General features: G+C 37.9%; 2 protein-coding genes across 2 annotated transcripts in view; both read right to left on the bottom strand.

Moving 5' to 3' along the window:
• Positions 1 to 18,026, bottom strand: part of LOC122050870 (UDP-glycosyltransferase 83A1-like) — a 92,101-nt gene extending 74,075 nt beyond the window's left edge. Inside the window, exon 1 of the mRNA XM_042611739.1 lies at positions 17,833 to 18,026. Coding sequence (XP_042467673.1) covers positions 17,833 to 18,026 — 194 coding nt within the window. The remainder of the gene's footprint in view (positions 1 to 17,832) is intronic.
• Positions 18,027 to 18,111: 85 nt separating this feature from the next.
• LOC122050871 (UDP-glycosyltransferase 83A1-like) lies at positions 18,112 to 18,621 on the bottom strand. The gene has a single exon (XM_042611740.1). It carries the CDS (start codon positions 18,619 to 18,621, stop codon positions 18,112 to 18,114), a length of 510 nt encoding a protein of 169 aa, XP_042467674.1.
• Positions 18,622 to 21,058: the final 2,437 nt, after the last annotated feature.

Genomic DNA, 21,058 nt, shown 5'->3' on the forward strand with positions numbered 1-21,058 from the left:
TCATCCAGCCCTAGTCAAATCTAACTGGATCTATTGACTTAACTTTACTAACCAAGTGAAAGTTGTTGTCCTCTAGGCAATCAGCTAGTAGCTAGATGGTTAGAATTGTGGCCAAGAAATTAAGTATTTAATTTTTTTTAAAGGTTACTCAATTTGAACATTAGGGCTCTGATACCTTTCTAAAAGAACCTAATTAACTTGCAATCAATTTAACTCAACTCATGCTTGGACTTTCAGATTTAAACTTACTGCTCCTCCTCGGCCATTAAGTATTTTGGAATTCATTATTCGTTTAAATATTTTTTTACCTTTTTAAAACTTTTGAAAATTTAATGAAGTTTTTCCTTTTCTTTCCAAAGTTATGATTCAAAAAGCTTGCACCAAATTAAGAAAATATTTTCCAACAAAGCTTTTCGAATCTATCTAACAAAGTTTGAAAATTTTTCTAAAGATTTCAATTACGTTATTTTTCAAAATACACTTGTTACTTAGTTGAAAGAAATATTCTCTCTTTGGACATTTAGCTAAGAGGTCTACAATGAAAATTAATTATAAAAAGCTAATTGTTGAAAAATTCTTTAAAATTAAGAAAATCCTTAAGTTTAATGATAAATCTTTAAATAAAATCTTTAAAAGCTTAAGTTTTCAATATTTTGGCTAAACATAGTTGTTCTATACTTGAACTATTTTTACTTAGCAAATTTTTTTTTGAATGTTTTGAACTTAAACATAGTTTACTTAACTCAGATGTTTTGAATGTTACTTTTTGGACTTCAACATTTTTTTACTAAGTTTTTCCTACAAAGTTTTTTGATATATGGTAAAGGGGGAGAGTAGGACAAAAAAAAAATCAAATTAAGGATAAGAGTTAAAAAAATTCAAATTAAGGAAAAGAGTTCTCTTATTAAGGGGGAGCCTTAACCTTGAGAATATTTAATTTGCCTTAACTTTTATAAAGTTTAAAATGTCTTTAGCTTGTACTTAACATGTTACTTAAGTATGCTTTCCTTTGTGCTTAAACTTCTCATTAAAAAGCATGCTTATGTTTATTTATGCATTTTATTTTACTTAACTTTGAATTTGAGTTGCCATAATAAAAAAGTGGGAGATTGTTAGTGTGGAAAGCATCAGACGATCGAACCCAAGTTTTGATAATGGCAAAGGATTCAAAGTTAAGTCGTTTTGTGATCTAACAAGTTCATGGAGCTTGCAGGAAAGTCTTAAGTGGTACTTAGGCAAAAGTCCTAGCTGCGGTTAGGCAGGTGGAAAACCCTAGGGGGTGGTAACCCTAGGTCATAGGGGGTGGTAATGTTGGATCGAAAGTGCTAGATGGGGGGGTGAATAGTGCTCGTGGCTTTCACTATTTTTGAATTCGTAAATCGTACGAGTTTAAGCAGCGGAATAAAGAAAAGGGGAACAAAACAATACACAAGGACACGAGGAGTTACCTAGTTCGGAGCCTGTGGCGACTCCTTCCCCAAGGCTCGCGATCGTTGATCACTTATTGTGGGCAACAACTATATCGTGCAAAAGTTTGTACAAATGTAAGTTACAATAAGTGCAATAATTAAAGAAAACTTATACCGACGATAGAATCTTAAAGTAGCGGAGCTCCAGGTCGTCGGAAACTTGTAGCAGCACTTCAGGGTGTTTTTGAGGCAGCGCGTTGTAGCTTAATCACTTAGAAATTGTTGTTCTGAGCCTCTGCCTCGACCCTCCTTATAAACAGTGCTGGAGGCACCTCCAAGCCTGTCCGACGCGCCTCCAGGCCGCCGAGTCGCACGCGTGGATCAGCTCTGATTTGGTCGCACCTTATCCCATTGAAGGCACCTCCAAGCTGCTCCAAGGTGCCTCCAACGCCTGGTCCAAGGCACCTCCAGCTTCCTCCGAGGCGCCTCCAACTTCTCTGGACAGTTGGCTTCGGCTAGCACCCGAGGCACCTCCAAGCCCCATGGAGGCGCCTCAGACACTGTTCATCTGAGGCTAAGTGTGCTTCTTTATTCCTGCAAAATGTGTTAGTCCCAAACACAAACCCTGCAAAACAAAGTTAACACAAAAATAATATGATAGATATAATTGACAGTCATCGGACTGTCCGGGTTTGACTTCGGATTTCCAACCGGAAACCCTAAGTCGACCTGACACCTACTGTTCCCTCTACGGGGAATGCACCCTCACCTACTCCACTCAGGAGATTTACCTGTTACCAGTGTGATCCTCCAGATCGACTGGACTTTTGCTTAGCATTCGAAGCTTCCGGACTTTCTGCTGGACTTCCGCTTCCCAGCTAGTCCAGTCTTTCACCTGGTTCACGACACCAGGACTTTCCACCTAGGGTTACCCCCCCCCCTAGGACTTTTGCCTGAAGCTCTCGACCCGCCAAGACTTTCCGCATAGGGTTACCACCCCCTATGACCTAGGGTTACCACACCCTAGGATTTTCCACTTGCCTAACCGCAGCTAGGACTTTCCTGAAACACTCAATTAAGTGCGTTAGATCACAAAACAACTTAACTTTGAATTCCTTTGTCATTATCAAAATAACGGTCGATCGTCGGATGCTTCCCGCACCAATAATCTCCCCCTTTTTGATTATGGCAACTGAAATTCAAAGCTAAGTAAAATAGATGCATAAAGTTTAAGTAAGCAAGCTTAATAAATTTTAAATGTCGGCATGGTTAAACTAAAACTTAAACTTTGTCAGGCTCTCCCTTAATAAAGGCTTTAAATTTTTCTTTTGAATTTCCCTACTCTCCCCCTTTGCCATTTATCAAAAAAAATAAGCATGTTTGAAAAAAATCTTAACTTTTCACTAAGATTTTAGGAAAAAGATAAGAGGAAAAAAAGACTAAGAAAGGATTCCTTAAATTACTTTGTTTTAAAAGCAATATTTCTTGTAAATCAAATTCGCTAAGTAAAATAATTTGAGCTCGAAGTTGGTTTTCTAAAACTTTATCAATTAATTTTGCTAGAGAAAGATTTTTCTTTGTAACATAGTAAAAACTATAGTTTCAAACATTTTCTTTTAAAAATTCCTTAGGACACTTAGCTTTTTATAATTCATTCTAAACTTTAGCCAAAGTCTAAAGATCAATTTTTCTTTCAACTGAGTTTAAAAGGCTAATAAAAAGTTGACTTTGAAATATAACTTTAGCCAATTTTGAAGCCTAGTTGAATTCTTTGAAAAACATGTTTTAGAATTTGAAAAGCATCTTGGAATAATTTGAAGTTCTTAGCTAAATTGTGAAAATCTGTTAGAAAGTACTTAGCTAAATTTTCAACAATTATTAAGGGAGAGATTTGAAAGACTTAGCTAAATTTTCAATAGTTATTAAGGGAGAGATTTGAAAGACTTAGCTAAATTTGAAAAATGCTTTGTTGGCAATTATTAATTTCAAAAATACTTTTAAGAACGGCTAAGGCTAAAAAGAACAAAATGATTTTTGAAGGGAAATTTTTGGAAGTAATAAGCTAAATTTTGCAAAAACTTAGCTAAATTTGAGGGGATTTTTCTTTTAGACGAATAGTCAATTTAAAACTTTTTGAAGGCAAAAGAGGAGCTTAAAGCCTTAATGTCCAAGCATGAGTTGAGTTAGATTGATTTTAAATTAGCTAATTTCCTTAAGTAAGGTATCCGAGCCCTGATGTTCAAGCCAGAGTGAACTCAAAAATTTAAAAGTCAAGCACTTAGGTTCGCGGCCACATGTCTAACCATTTAGCTACTAGCTGATTACCTAGAGGGCAACAACTTTCACTTGGTTAGTCAAGTTAAGTTAATAGATCAAGCTAGATTGTACTAGGGCTGGATGACTTGACTTGATTACTGCTAATTAGGTGTTTAACCCCCAGACTCATATTGATGCACAGATATAAGCATTTTTTAGTCCAGGCTATGCCCTATGCATCTCACACCATTCTATGTTTTTCAAGCACAATCAAGGTAATCCTAGGTGTTTGTGAGATGCTCTGGTTGAATTCTAGGGGAACATGATTTCTAAGGTAGAGCATAGGCTAAGTCCAAATTTGAAAAACTAGTAAAATTGGAATTTTAAAAACAAAAAATTTTGCCTAGAATTTAGAAATATTATTTTGAAAACAAGTAATACATTGAAAAGTGAAGGTAGGAAACTGATTTGAAAATCAATAACTATTCTACCCAACACATTCCTATTTACCTTCTAAGTGCACTGAACTCAAGTTCAGGTAAGGGTTTTGTGAAAATGTTAGCTAGGTTTGATTTGGACTCAACATAGCTGAGTACAATTTCACCCTAAGCTACATGATCCCTTACAAAATGGTGTTTTACTTCTATGTGTTTGGTCCTAGAGTGGTGAATTGAATTTTTGGTTAAATTAATTGAACTCACATTATCAATTAAAATTTTTGTATTTTTGTATTCTAGCTGATAGTTTTACTGTATGCATCATCCATAAAAGTTGGGAAGCACATTCTCTTAGGGCTATGTATTCAGCTTCAGTAGTGGATAGAGCAACACAGTGTTCCTTTCTGCTTGACCAACTTACTAGGCACTGACCTAGAATTTGGCAACTACCACTTGTGCTTTTTCTATCTAATTTGCACCCGGCATAGTTTGAATCAGAATAGCCAAAAAGATCAAGGGTGCAAGTTCTACGGTACCAAAGTCCCACATTTAGGGTGCCCTTAATGTACCTAAGTATCCTTTTAACATATATTAGGTGTGATTCTTTTGCACATGATTAGTATCTTGCGCACATACCTACTACAAATAAAATATCGGGTCGACTTGCAGTTAGGTAGAGTAGGCTACCTATTATACTTCTATAGTATTTTGGGTCTATTGGTTTTCCTTCTGGGTCAGAATCAATGTTGCTATTTGTTGCCATTGGAGTGTTTATAATTTTTAAGTTTTCCATGCCGAATTTTTTAATTAGTTCTTTAGCATATTTGGTTTGATAAATATAGATTCCATCTTTGGTTTGTTTAATTTGTAAGCCTAAGAAAAAATTGAGTTCCCCCACCAAACTCATCTCAAATTCGTTTTCCATTAAATTAACAAATTCTTTTAAAAGTTTAGTGTTGGTTGAGCAAAAAATTATGTCGTCGATATAGATTTGGGCAATAAAAATATCTTTTTCTATGGTTTTGACAAATAGGGTCTGATCTATTTGTTGGTTGCTACTCGAAAAACCTAGAGGTTCCAGTGTATAAAAATTTTGTACAAAGGTCTGAACCTTTTCCTAGCTACCATGTGTTCTTTTAAATTAAATTTTGGATCGCCTGCGGAACTTAACACGTTTGATCCAAAACTTAATCTATTTGTTCTTTTAGGTTTTGACTTGGATCTCCTGCGGAACTTAACACGTTTGATCCAAATCACCTAAGTTATTAATTCCATTAAATATTAATTTCCAAAATTGATTCCCAGTACTGACGTGGCGAGGCACATGGCCTTCTTGGATATGGGAGCAACCACCACCGACTAGACAAAACTTTTTAAGGAAAGCTAATATTTAATTTCCTAAAATAACTTTAGGTCAACCGAAAAGAACAATCAAATCACAAGGAAAATAAAAACAAAAGAACACTATATCGAAAACAAATTCGAAACACTAGAATCGTATGCCTCTTGTATTTAGTATTATTTCCAAAAATAACTAGTATGATGCGGAAAGAAAAATTACTAGTTATACCTTTTAGAAAGACCTCTTGATCTTCTACCGTATTCCTCTTCTAACCTCGGACGTTGTGTGGGCAACGATCTTCCAAGATGAGAACCACCTAGGCACCTTCTTCCTTCTTCCTTCAAGTTTCGGCCAAGCACAAGAACTTCCAAAGGATGAAGAATTTTCCACCAACCAAGCTCCAAGAGATGCATGCTTTCTCTCCTTCTTCTCCTTCCTTGATCCGGCCACATCCTCCAAGCTCCAAGAGATGATAGATTTCGGCCACAACAAGAGGAGAGAAGAGAAAGGGAAGGGCCTACCACCACACCAAGGAAAAGAGGGAGAAAAATAGAATAGAATCCTTTTTCTTGAAGCCTCCTCTACCCCTCTTTTATAATCCTTGGTCTTGGCAAATAAGGAAAATTTAATAAAAACTTCCTTAATTCTTTTGCCATTGAAAAGAAAAATTTATTTAATTAAAACAATTTTCTCTTTTCAAATTACAATGGCCGGCCATAACAAATAATATCTCCAAGCAAATAAAATTTTAAACACCAATTAAAACTTCCTTATTTGCTTCTAGAAATTTATAAAAATTTCTCCAATAATTTTATCCCTTCATGATTGGTTTATAAAAAGGAAATTTAATAAATTAAAATATTTCTTTTAAATATGTGGATAAAAAGAAAGTTATCTCTATAAATTAAAATCTCTTTTAATCTACAAATAAGGAAAGATATCAAATCTTTTCTTAATCTTTTGTAGAAACTTATAAAAGAGAATATTTAATTTTAAACTCTCTTTTAAATCATGAACATGGTTAAAAAGGAAAGTTTTCTTAAAATTTAAAATCCTCCTTTAATCAACAAATAAGGAAAGATTTCAAATTTTAAACTCTCTTTTAAACATGTAGATGATTTACAAATAAGGAAAGTTTTTACCAAAAATTAAAACCATCCTTTTAAACTACAAATAAGGAAAGAGATTAATCTCTTCTCTTAATCTTTTGTAAAAAGCTATAAAAGGAAATTTTTAATTTTTAAACTCTCTTTTAAAATCATGATATCCACATAAGAAATAATTTTAATAAAAATCCTGTTTAATATTCTAGTGGCCGGCCACCTAAGCTTGGGACCCAAGCTTTGGCCGGCCACCTACATGGCTCATCCACTTGGTCTTGGCCGGCCCTAGCTTGGGTTCCAAGCTAGCTTGGTCGGCCCCATTGGATGGGTAAGTAGGTGGGTATGCGGTGGGTATAAATCTCTATATACTAGAGGTTACGATAGGGACCGAGAGGAGGAATTGGTTTTGGTCTCTCGATAAAATTAAGCATCCCGTGCTCGCCCCGAACACACAACTTAATTTTATCAATAATAATTCATTCCACTAGAGAACTATTATTGAACTACCGCACCAATCCCAAATTACATTTTGGGCTCCTTCTTATCATGAGTGTGTTAGTCTCCCTGTGTTTAAGATAACAAATGTCCACTAATTAAGTAAGTTACTGACAACTCACTTAATTAATATCTAGCTCCAAGAGTAGTACCACTCAACTTCATCGTCATGTCGGACTAAGTCCACCTGCAGGGTTTAACATGACAATCCTTATGAGCTCCTCTTGGGGACATTCTCAACCTAGATTACTAGGACACAGTTTCCTTCTATAATCAACAACACACACTATAAGTGATATCATTTCCCAACTTATCGGGCTTATTGATTCATCGAACTAAATCTCACCCATTGATAAATTAAAGAAATAAATATCAAATATATGTGCTTGTTATTATATTAGGATTAAGAGCACACACTTCCATAATAACTGAGGTCTGTGTTCCTTTATAAAGTTAGTATAAAAGAAACAACCTCTAATGGTCCTACTCAATACACTCTTAGTGTACTAGTGTAATTATATAGTTAAGATAAACTAACACCTAATTACACTACGACCTTCCAATGGTTTGTTCCTTTCCATCATGGTCGTGAGCTACTGTTTATAATTTATAAGGTACTGATAACATGATCTTCTGTGTGTGACACCACACACCATGTTATCTACAATATAAATTAATTGAACAACTACATTTATCACAAATGTAGACATTTGACCAATGTGATTCTTATTTCTAGATAAATATTTTATACCAAAAGCTAGGCTTTTAGTATACATTCTAACACTATTTGACCTTGGTTAAAGCCCTTGGATATTAGGTAATTAGATAATCGTTCATACCATGCCCTAGGTGCTTGTTTTAGTCCATATAAAGTCTTTTTTAGTCTAAATACATGGTTTGGATGATTTAAGTCTTCAAAACCTGGGGGTTGACCTACATGTACTTCTTCCTTAATAACCCCATTCAAAAAGGCTGACTTGACATCCATTTGGCATAATCTAAATCCTTTATGTGCTGCATAAGCCAGCAGCATCCTAATGGATTCGAGTCTAGCTACTGGTGCATAGGTTTCGTCATAATCTAAACCTTCAACCTGATTGAAACCTTTGGCTACTAGTCTGGCTTTGTTTCTAACTATTTCACCTGATCATCTAATTTGTTCCTAAATACCCATTTGGTGTCAATTATGGACTTATCTACGGGTTTAGGTACAATTTCCCAGACTTGGTTTCTATCAAATTGGGCTAACTCTTCCTGCATAGCAATGATCCAATCTGGGTCAGGTAGGGCTTCCTCTATAGTCTTAGGCTCAATTTTAGAAATAAGGGCAATCTGGCTCAAGTTTCTATAAGAAGACCTAGTTCTCACTCCTAGGTTTGGATCACCCAAAATTTGGTTAGGTGGGTGAGTAGTACTTATTCTTATTGGTCTTATATTTGTGTTAGGAGTTAGTTCCTCTGGTTTACTAATGTTAGGTTGAATTTCATCATCTTCTGTAATTTTTGGATTGATGTCAACGTTTTCATTTATATTAGGTAGGTTATTGTCTTCATCAAAGATTACATTAGTTGTTTCTTCAACTTTTAAAGTATTTTGGTTATATACACTAAAGGTCCTACTAGTTGAGGAGTATCCTAAAAAGATTCCTTGGTTTGATTTGGGTGTAAATTTTCTTAAGTAATCTTTAGTGTTTAAAATATGAACTTTACATCCAAATACTTTTAAATAGTTTAAGTTGGGAATTTTATTATAATATATTTCATAAGGGGTTTTATTGTGAAGTTGTTAATTAGAATTCGATTTTGAATGTAGTTTGTCGTATTTATTACTTCAGCCCAAAATTGATGATTTAAGTTATACTCGCTTAACATAGTTCTAGCAGCCTCTTGTAGGGTTCTATTTTTCTGTTCCACTAGATCGTTCTGTTGAGGGGTTCTAGGGCATGAAAATTTATGTTTGTATCCATTAATCTTACAATGGTAAACTTTTGATTTTCAAATTCACCTCAATGATCACTTCTTATTCTTTTAATTTTGGTGTCTTTTTCATTTTCTATTAACTTGCATAAATTATTAAAAATTTCAAAGGTTTCATCCTTCGTCTTTAGAAATTTTACCTAAGTGAATCTAGAGTAATCATCAATTATGACTAAGCAGTACTGGTTCTTACTTAGTGATTTGGCTCCACGTGAATTAAATAGGTCTAAATGTAGGAGCTCAAGTAAGGAATCAGTTCTATCTAGGTTGGTTGACTTGTGGGTTGATTTGGTTTGCTTACCTTGTTGGCAAGCTTGACAAACTGTATTTTCTAGGTTTCTTAATTTGGGTAGCCCTCTAACTAAGTCATTTTGACTGATTTTTGAAATGAGTTTGACATGAGTGTGACCCAGTCTTCTGTGCGACAGGGTGATTTCCTCTTGTCGTGTCAAGAGACATTTTATTGATGATTTGGGTAGATCAATTATGTAGATGTTATTTTTCCTAAATCCCTTAAGTATGACGTCGAGGTTATCAGTATTTTTAACTAAACACCTAGATGTATTAAAAATAACTAGGTAGCCACTATCACACAATTGACTTATACTTAGTAAATTAAAGTTAAAATTTTCAATTAACAAAACATTTCGAAGAATGAAATCAGAACTAAGTTCGATATTACCTTTTCCGATTACCTTAAGTTTACCGTCGTTGCCGAATGCAACTGATCCTAGGTTCTTGTATTTGAGCTTAGTGAACTTCAATCTATCTCCAGTCATATGTCTGGAGCATCCACTATCCAACATCCATTGATCCAATTCCTACACATAAGGTATTTGAATTCGATTCATTTCGATGGATCAACAGATAGTTTGATTGACATAAGCTCTCTAATTCTCCATCTTACTAATTCTATATTAACAATCAGTTATGCCTTTGAGTGATTGTTAGATAGTTGATTTTACTTAAGTGAAAAATATTTTAAGTTAATTAAATTTTTGAAAAATATTTTAAGTTAATTAAATTTTTGAAAAATATTTAAGTTAATTTAATTTTGAAAAATATTTTAATTTTTGAAAAAATATTTAAGTGAATTTAATTTTTGAAAACTATTTAAGTTAATTTAATTTTTGAAAGCTATTTAAGTTAATTTAATTTTTGAAAACTATTTAAGTTAATTTAATTTTCAAATTCAAATTGACTTTAATTTATGTTCCTTAGTCATCTCACCCGATCTAAATTTTCAATCAGGGAATCCTATAATTTTTGTGAGATGATTTATGGTTTAATTATAAGGTTTGGTTTTAACCTTGTGTTAGATTCAGGTTTAGCTTTGGGTTCAACAAATAGACATTCTTTGAATAAACTTCTGGGCTATGGTGAGTCACAAGGACATTATTAAAGTAACCATGCCTTCGAGGTTTTCCAAATAGTCCTACCCATTGAACTTAGTACTAAACCTTGGTCTAACTGGTTAGGATTCATAAAGGGTAGCTTCGGTCAGTTCCACTTAGCCAAATGCACCAGGTCGAAGCCATATCTTCCTAGACATGCGATGACTAAGCTTCCCCAACGTACTATCATCCAATACTTCACCAGTACTGTGAGTCAAGTTAAACCTAACCTAGTTTAATCTAACCTTAATTACCCTGCCGGGTAGTCTACTCTTGATTACCCTTGTCGGGTGGATTAAGTTTGGAGGTGTCAGCTATTCTGGAGCCTTCCCTTAGATTTTTAAGATTTTGTTTGAATTTGATCTTAATTTGAATTTAATTTAATTTCAATTTTAATTTGATTTGATTTAATTTGAATTTTAATTTAAGTTTATTTTTAATTTAGTTTTATTTTTATTGTTTTTCTTCTAGCTCCCCCTGGATCATAGCCTCGATATGGTCTATCGAGGTAATGTATTTGATCCTTAGGGACCCAATATTGACCAAGTCCAACTTGATTAACTAGGTTGGACTTAGGTACTCATGCTTGGACTGATTTATTATTTTGTCTATTTACTAAGGACAGGTAAGATCTATATTTTCTTTTAGTTTTATAGCCTAGCCCAGTTTTGTTGTAAACGGCTCTTTGTGTCCCAAGAATCAGGTCAAGCTTCTTGGAGCCCAAAGAGAACCGTTCTAATGTATTTTTCAAATCCTTGACCTGAGTTTTCAGACTGGAATTTTCTTCCTCAAGTTTTTGAACTCGAGTTGAACTTCCAGTCTGAACTGGGTCAGGCAAGGTCTTGGGGTTAGTCACTTCTTTAAGGACTGCTATTTCCTTTAGAAGTGACTTGACCTTTAGGTTTGACTTAGCTAATTTGTGTAATAAGTAATTAACTAAATTGTTAAGTCGAGGAACACTTACAGCTGGGTTAGGCCCTTCGGAAACGGATACGGATCCGTGGCTTCGCTCGGACTCGGCTTCTGACTCGCTCTCGCTCTCGGACAGTTCAATCTGGTCCCGGGACATCAGCGCAAGTAGACTCGTCTGATCGAGTTCATCGTCGGTGTCTTCTTCTGAGGATTCTTCCCAAGTCACTTTCAGCACCTTCCTTTTCCTCTGCTTCTTTGCATCCTTCTGATTTGGGCAGTTGACCTTGATGTGCCCTTTCTGGTTGCATTCGTAGCAGATCGCCTCGAACTTGACTCTTGAGTTGGGTTGACCCTCCTTGGATTGTACTGCTTTATTTATGTCTCTCTTGTTGAAGCCCTTCTTCTTCTTGTAGAGTTTCTTTACAAGATTTACTAGTTCGGTTGTCAATTCATCGTCTTCATCGTTTGAGTCAGGTTCGACTTCTGATTCCGGTTCAGTTCTTCGCCGTGATTTTGGTTAGCGTGTTCGACTACTACCTGCAACCAAAGCAACCCCCTTTTCGGTTGGTTGTGTATTAGTCTGTTCATGCAATTCAAACTCACAAAATAACTCATCAAATTTTATAGAAGATAGATCCTTGGAGACTTTGTAGGCATCTACCATTGATGCCCACAATGTACTCCTTGGAAACGAGTTTAGTGCGTACCTTATGATGTCTCGATTCTCGACTTTCTGCCCGATTGAATGGAGGGAGTTGAGAACGTCTTGTATGCGCGCGTGGAGTTGACTTGCCATCTCTCCTTCCTGCATTTTTAGATTATATAGTTTATTGAATAGAAGATCTCTTTTACTAACCTTGGTGTCGGAGGTGCCCTCGGGGAGTTCGATCAGCTTCTCCAAAAGCTCTTTTGCACTAGAGAACGGTCCAACTCTATTAAGCTCCTCCTTGGTCAGTCCGCACTGGAGGTTGCAAGTAGCTCTAGCATCAACTTCCACCTTTTTGATTAGGGTCGGTTTCCATTTTCGCAGGGTGTCGGTTTGCTGTCTTCGTCGGTTGGCAGTTGTACTCCAGTCTTGATAATCATCCAGGTATCAACTGGATCTTCAGGTAAGTTTCCATTCGTCCCTTCCAGTACCCGAAGTCTTCTCCGGAGAAGAGCGGGGGGCGAACGGTGCTAAAACCCTCTTGTTGGGCCATTTGTTAAATATGCAAAACAAAAATAGCAGAAATGTTCCAAGACTATGTCTTGGATTAGCAGTGAGGGAAATAAAGTTAAGAAATAACGAACTCGAGTGGTGTTGCATCACCCTCGAGCTAAAACCGATTCGAAAAAAAAATAATTAGAATAGAGCTATTAAGCTAATTCTAATTGACTCCGTAAAACTGAAAATACCACGAAAAATTACGTGATTGGTGGTTGCACCAGATCAATGCAACCCCGCTCTAATACCAATTGTTGGATCGAAAGCGCTAGAGGGGGGGGTGAATAGCACTCGTGGCTTTCACTATTTTTGAATTCGTAAATCGTACGAGTTTAAGCAGCGGAATAAAGAAAAGGGGAACAAAACAATACACAAGGACACGAGGAGTTACTTGGTTCGAAGCCTGTGGCGACTCCTACTCCAAGGCCCGCGATCGTTGATTGCTTACTGTGGGCAACAACTATATCGCGCAAAAGTTTGTACAAATGTAAGTTACAATAAGTGCAATAATTAAAGAAAACTTATATCGACGACAGAATCTTAAAGTAGCGGAGCTCCAGGTCGTCAGAAACTTGTAGCAGCACTTCAGGGTGTTTTTGAGGCAGCGCGTTGTAGCTTGATCACTTAGAAATTGTTGTTCTGAGCCTCTGCCTCGACCCCCCTTATAAACAGTGCTAGAGGCGCCTCCAAGCTTGTCCGAGGCCCCTCCAGGCCACCGAGTCGAACGCGTGGATCAACTCTGATCTGGTCGCACCTTATCCCATTCACTTCAAGAAAAATCCTCATAGACATCGGTGGAACAACAACGATTTTAAGCAAAAACCGATGTCTTTGAGTATTTTACACTAGTTTTTCCAAAAACCGATGTCTATGAGCGCAGATTTTCGCTCATAGACATCGGGTTTTTAAGCGATGTCTATGAGCGCCTTTTTTCGTTAATAGACATCGATTTTAACAGCGGTTTTTAAAATCCGGTGTCTATGAACCAAAATTCTCGCCGACTTTCTTAGCGCGCTTTCTTTTGGGCTTCTCCTCGCCCACCATAAATCGAAACCCTAATCCTCAGGCGCCGATCCCGCTCCTCAGGCGCTTTCTTTTGCCTCTCGCTCCTCAGGCGTCGATCCCAGCTCCCCCCGCCAACTGCACTCCTCCCTAGCCCCCGGTGCCTTCCCCAAATCGAGTCCCTCCCGCTCTTCCGCGATGTGCCCATACTCGAGCGCCAGGCGCTCTTTCTCCGCAAACTCCGGATCTGCTCTGTGCTCTTCAACTTCCCTGATACGCTCAAGTCAGCCAGCGAGAAGGAGGTGAAGCGGCAGACGCTGTCGGAGCTCGTCGAATTCGTGCAATCTGGTTCCGGCCGGCTCAACGAGCAGGTACAGGAAGAGCTCGTCCGTACTGTGGATGTCAATATCTTCTGCAGTCTCCCTCCGGCTTCCCATGAAAACACCGGCGTCGAGCCCACCGACCCGGAGGAGGAGGACCCCTACAGGTGGGTGCGCCGAGACGAGTGCTTATTTTTTTTTCATTTTGTTTGTTGGGCGTACAATTTGAAGGCGACAGAGAGCGTCCTCCCTCACACGTTGTCGTTGCCTTCTCTTCCCGTAGTGCGCTGCTGCTGCTGCTACTATTTTTGAGCTTTTTGCCTGACTACTTGCATTGTTTTCACTCCCTGCATCGTTGGATTTTGAACTTCTTGAACTTGTCTTCGGATTCAACCTCAGATTCTGGGTTGCTTTGCTTCAAGATCACGGTTTTAGATCCCATACCTTGTGAAGAAGGGTCAAAAGTCCCTTTCTTTTTTTCTTTGTCCTTCTCTCTTTCCTTCTGATTTGGGTATCCGACTGTGTCTTCGATCTGTTGTATGTGAGAAGCTCGTGAGTAATGTAGCACATTAGGAATATTACATCACATCTGCTTGTTCTATCCCATGCATAGCTTTGTCGTCTTTCTTCTTTCTTCTTTCTTCTTTCTTCTTTCTCCTTGCGAGTTAGTATTTCTTGACCCTCTTTCTTCCCTAAACCTCTTCAATAGACCTCTTTCTTCCCACGAGGTTCAGATTGTCGCAGGTCCTTGGGAGTGTTTGGCAAGCTAACTTACAGCCACTGCATGAAGGAGTGCTGCAACGATGAGAGATGATGATCCAAAGAAAAGCAAGGTTTTTTTTTTTTGCAAGAAAAGCAAGGTTTTTTTTTTGCAGGAACAAAGAAGCACATTTGACCTCGGATGAACAGTGTCCGAGGTGCCTCCATGGGGCTTGGAGGCGCCTCGGGTGCAAGCCGAAGCCAGCTGTCTAGAGGAGCTGGAGGCGCCTCGGAAGAAGCTAGAGGAGCCTTGGACCAGGCGTTGGAGGAGCCTTGGACCAGCCTTGAGGCTCCTTCAAGAGGATAAGGCGCGACTAGATCAGAACTGATCCATGCGTGCGACCTAGCGGCCTGGAGGCGCCTCGAACAAGCTTGGAGGCGCCTCGAACAAGCTTGGAGGCGCCTCCAGCACTGTTTAAAAGGGTGGTTGAGGCAGCATCTTAACATATTAATGCTAAAGCAATCTTTCATCGACCAATTGCCTACGTGATGACCTTGAAGTACTATTTCAAGTTCCCGATGACCCGGAGCTCCCATATTGTTTGATTCTGTCGTCGGTATAAGTTTTCTTTAATTATTGCACTTACTGTAACTTACATTTGTACAAACTCTTTGCGCGATATAGTTTTTGCCCATAGTTAGCGATCAACGATCGCGGACCTTGGAGTAGGAGTCGCCAAAGGTTCCGAACCAAGTAAACGACCTGTGTCTTCTGTGTTTGTGTGATTCTTTCTATTTATTTCGCCGCTTTATTACTCGAACGATTTATGATTCCGAAACGCGAAATAGCCACGAGCGTTATTCACCCCCCCCCCCCCTCTAGCGCTTCTTGATCCAACAGTTATCTTATTTAGATTTAAAGAGAACCCCGTTGATCAGTACATATATGTCAAGTTCAGTGGGAGCAAGTTTGTTATACTTGTTTTGTATATGGACTATATATTGCTTGCGAACAATAATAAGGGTATGCTGCATCAAACCAAGTCATTTTTATCTGATAATTTTGAAATGAAAGATCTTAGTGAAGCATCCTTTGTTTTAGGCATACAGATCTATCGTGATCGTTCAAGAGACATTCTTGGACTTTCACAACATGCCTATATTAAAAAAGTGCTTCTAAGGTATGGTATGCATAACTGTACACCCGGTGACACACCTGTCTCAAGAGGTGACAAGTTCAGCTTGCAGTAGTGTCCACGGCTTGAACTTGAAATAAAGGAGATGGAGCAATTCTCATATGCTTCAGCAGTGGGAAGTCTCATGTACGCACTAGTTTGTACTCGACCAGATATAGCATTTATAGTTGGGATGTTAGGCAGATATATTAGTAACCCAGGACTATCACACTAGAAAATAGTAAAGATAGTGATGTGATATTTACAAAGAACTAAAGGACATATGCTCATGTATCGGAGATCAGATCATTTGGAGGTGATTGGATATTCAGACTTCGATTTTGTTGGATGCTTAGATAACAGAAGATCTATTTCAGACTATATTTTCAGGCTTGTTGGAGGGGCTATATCTTAGAAGATCGTCAAACAGACGCTAGTAGCCACTTATACTATGAAGGCAGAGTTGGTAGTATGCTATGAAGCATCCAATCACGGGATTTGGCTGCAGAACTTCATCACAACATTACAAATTGTTGATGACATTGAATGGCCACTGAGGATCTACTGTGATAATAAAGCCGTAGAACTTTATGCCAAGAACAACCGCAGTTCGTCGAAATCTAAACACATCGACATCAAGTTTCTAGCGGTTAAAAAAAAGAGTTCAGAGTTGTCAGATTATGGTAGAGCACATCAGAACAGATTCCATGTTGGTTGATCCACTCACCAAAGGCTTTGTGCCTAAGGTGTTTCATGTGCATGTTGTGGATATTGGAGTTCTGGAAGAAGAACTCATCTAGTAGGAGTCTGTATTTATTTTTATTGCTTTATGTTGATTAATAAAGATAAACATTTATTTTGATTATTGTACGTACTTAAAGTTCAAAATATTAATGGGAATTTATATGCTTGTTTGACACTCTGACTATGATATCATCATTTACTACTGTTGTTTAGCATTTCGTGTTTATAAATATAATATAGATTCCTTTTGGAATCATACAGTTTGGATCATGATTTGCTATTACAGTTTAGAATAAAATATTTTGCAAATATGATCTGACCTCTTTTGAGGTCATCTTTGGACCAATTAGAAATTGACATGTATTGATCACATTTCATGTAATTTATACTCTACACATCTACATCTTGATATATGTCATTAATAATATTGGTATTGTGATTACTGTTGGGGCTTGTTACGATCATATATAATAGCTATGAACTCTTTAGTTCTATACCAATGAAGTTAATGGCCCAGATTATTTATAGGGATTTTTTCTACCAATAAAGTTTGATATCAACTAAAGTTTTACTTGTATTTCACATACAACTCACATATAGCCCAAGTGGGAGATTGTTGATATAATTATCTCTATTAGGTGGACTTATTTGTAAGTTGCACACGTGAATACGATCCGAACCCTTTAAAGTGATACAACTTATGTCTAGTGGGTTTCGGGTAATTGGATGTGGATCTCATATGTGAAGAACATATAGTCCTGCATCTATTATCATCTTTTTGCTGATAATAGATGTTCAGTATATATATGGACTTATAGTCTCACATCTATGATTATTTATGGGTTGATAATAGATGTTCACTATATAATGGGTTGGTCCCCGAAGATTAGGGTAATTTCTCTAACTCTGAGACGTCTCTTCATTCCCCATTGACGAAGAGAATTTGGAGCCGTCAACCCTAACTCCTCCGGAAGGCCAACCTTCTTCTCCTTATTCTTCTTCCGCAGGATTGTTGGATCGACGAGCCCTACAGGAAGAACAATGGCAATGCCGCTGCCTTCAGGTTTTTTGTAATTACAATATATACTTTCTTACACAATGTTCTCTATGAAACAAAGATCCATGCTCATATGTTCTTGGTTTTCTTATTCGAATTCTTATTTTATTTGTTTAGAATTCATGCGGTTTAGGTTTTTACGAGAACTATCATGAGTTCCTAGAGCTAACAGCGGCCCAAGACGGTGAGGCTCCCGAAAGCCATGTAGACGACAGAAATCGGCGGGTGCTCGTCGAGCCACGACAGGCATGCTGCGTCCTCCGACCAGAAGTAACCCATGGCCTGGCTCGGCCGGAGGCTGGAGGGCAGTGGCCCAATGGGGAGAATCTTTGGGGCGTAGGAGAAGGTCGGCTCTTCAAGCTCTTTGAAGGAGTTGCAGATAATGAAATCCACGACGTCAAGGACTCTGATGTTGTTGAGGAAGTAGTTGAAGATTGTTTCTCTGCTCCTTTCATCTCCGATTAGGTTCCATATCAAGTGGGCAGCGTCGATGAATGGCATTCCGGGACTGAGTGGAACGTCTCATGTTCTGGGATGGGCATACCTGTGAAGATTGCTGTTAGTAATTTTACAAGATCAAAAATTGTCAGGATGTGTTTTTGTATGTTCTTGATCGATCACCATGTGTATCAAGGACGCCTCTTGAAATCAACTCTGTAATGCTCATGATCGCGGCCAGCATCAGGGCAACCGCCGGCCAAAACGCAGTAGATCTGAGACCCTTCTTCCGACCAACCTCGAGAGCCCATCCCATGCCCTTGTCCACCAACATGCAAGTCATCGGATCCCCCGTCTCGTTGCTCTTCTCGATTAGTTCCTCCAAGCACCGAGGCATGGTGTTCTGGAGTGCTTCCATTTGCCTCACCAGATCGTTCTGATCATCCTCCTCCCCTAATCCATCAGGAATCGAGACCAGAGTGAGCTGAGGCACGGTGCTCTCTACCGACAACGCGACGATGACGTGCTTGTGGTTGAAATTTGTGTTGACGAAGGTGACCTTGAAGCCATGATCCACCAAGCAGTGGCAGAGCTCCATGAGGGGAATGACATGGCCTTGAGCAGGGAAAGGCAAGGCAAGAACATGTGGCAAGCCCATGCTTGTTAAATGTCTCCTCGTCGTTGTGAAAATTCCACACTTGGGATGGACTAGTGGCTAATGCATGGGGTATTATCATAATGAAATCTGAGGATCAAATCCCCGCTAGTAGCCGGGTTTCTGCCCTCCCCTAGGCACTAATCATTATCCAAGCTATTAGCCCTTGTAATTTACCTCCTCCGTATTGATCTAGGACAAGTTGACGGAGACGCTATGGACGAACGAATAGTTTGTTGTCCCAATACTTATGCCCTAGTTTCACTGATAAAGGAACACACAAACAAAAAAAAAAAAAAATTGCTGTAGAAAAGAAAAAGAAAAGGTAGAAAGCGTTTGGTTTGTAATTTTTTTTATTTTCTACTTCTTATTTTCTATTTTTATTTTTGTGTTTTCGAATATAATTTTTAGAAAACAGAACATGCTTTTGGTACGAGGGGAGGAGCGGCTGGACCCTAGCGTTCGCGATCACGGTCGCAGATGCTGCGACGCCACAAGATTAGGGACCGCGTGCGGCAAAAGGGGAGGAGCGACGGCGTATGAGCAGCAGGAGGCGAAGGAGGAGCGGTGATGTGTGAGCAACTGGGGGCGAAGGAGGAGCGACGACACGGCGAAAGGGAAGGAGCTGTGGCGCGTGATCAACTAGGGTGAAGGAGAAGCGACGGCGAGGAGCTGCGACGGGGTAAAAGGGATGCAGAGCACGGAGGAAAAATATCCGCATTTTATGCAATCGTCGATTGATTTTTTTGTTTTCATGGAAAATAACTTTAATTCTTTAGTTTTTTTAAAAAATATTATTTCTTTTTTTAAAATAGATATAAAAAATATAAATTAAACACTATTTTCTAGAAAATTACATTTTCTCATAAAATTTAAAAAAAATGCTCAAACATCTCTCTAAATTATTTATTTTTAATTTATGCATGTTCGGTATTAAATAGTTAAAAAATAGAAAAAAAAAAATAGCTCTCCAAATTAAATTAAGAGAAATATTAGTTGAGCCTCCTTGTTTTTCAAACAGAAATTAAATGGAGGGTCCTCATGATTTAATTTTCAAATTACCTTTTAACTTATCGATATTTTAGAAGCTATCAGCGAATTATTATAAGATATATATAGAAGCTGCCTAGTAATTGTTATAATATATTTAGGATAAATTAAGAATTTAAAATATATACAGTATAAAAGACTAAAAGCTATTTCAACATACAGAAAATATTCAATAGTTATTATAATATATAGAAATTACTCAATAGTTATTATAACGTCACTACAAGAAATACGACTTTTTACGACGCATGATATGATCAGCGTCGCCAAATGTTACCATATGGCGATGCACAATATGCTTAGCGTCGCTACAATTGCGAATTGCACAACTACTTTTTCCCTCTTTTATTTTAGGTTATTTGGCGACCGGACAATGTTAATGCGACGAAGAACACTCACATCGCTAAAATGTAGCGGGAAATTTTCCATCCCTCGCTTTATATCTTTTGGCAACGTGACTTAGTTATGAGTCGCAGAAAGATAAGTTAGAAGCGTCGCAAAATAGGTATATCATTCTACAACGCATTCCAAACGTAGCCAAATAGTTTTTTTTTTTTTTACCAAATCATAATTTCTCTTCCCTTATTCCATTAAGACTTGAACATAGCAAAATTGGTATATTATTTATTATAAGTATTATATATCTAAATAATTATTGTATATTTAATGTGTAGAATTTCATCTCCCACCAAAACCCTCCTCACTCCTCATTTTCCTGTCACCGTCAAATCCCTAAAAAATCATCAACACTATCTCCCCGCCTACAATCCCCAAATCATCTCATTCCAAATCTATTTTTTCTATTGGGAAGTGGCGTCAAATGAAAGATTCTCAGAGAGCTGCTGTTAATCGGAAGCGGCAGAGTCAAAATTTGATTGCAATCGATAAGGGGAATCACGGAATGAGCGTTGGGCCCATTGGCTTCGTCGTGCTCCTCCTGTTTCAACTTCAAAGTTGGGTTATTCGAGGACCGATCTGAGGTTGCTTCTCGGCGTTTTGGGTGCGCCGCTCACCCTGTGCACATCACCAATAACCACCCATTGCCTCACCTCTGTATTAAAGACACCCCCATTGTTAGTCATCTCTTTCTATTTGTTTCAGTTTCTTTTTATTTTTTATTATTTATTTAGTTGTATTTAATTTTTCTTTTTCGCCTATATCTCCTTTTTTTAGGCATTTACTTGCATTGCTATATTAAACTTGTATTGACTGTGAAAAAGTTGGATTGGACAAGAATTATTTTTTGTGACTCATAAACTAATAAGTTGTTTTCTTGCAAGTTTTTTTTATGGTTATTTTTGGCTGTACGATGTTCTATCTTGTTATACTTGTTTCTTTATGCATATGATTCAGATACATTCAAGAGCAAGAGAGATTTGTGGATGGAAAC

Source organism: Zingiber officinale, chromosome 3A, assembly GCF_018446385.1.
Source record: "Zingiber officinale cultivar Zhangliang chromosome 3A, Zo_v1.1, whole genome shotgun sequence".
NCBI lineage: Eukaryota > Viridiplantae > Streptophyta > Magnoliopsida > Zingiberales > Zingiberaceae > Zingiber > Zingiber officinale.

What these genes read in the sequence shown, in the direction of transcription:
- LOC122050871 (XM_042611740.1), bottom strand. Translation starts at nt 18,621, where the DNA reads ATGGGCTTGCCACATGTTCTTGCCTTGCCTTTCCCTGCTCAAGGCCAT.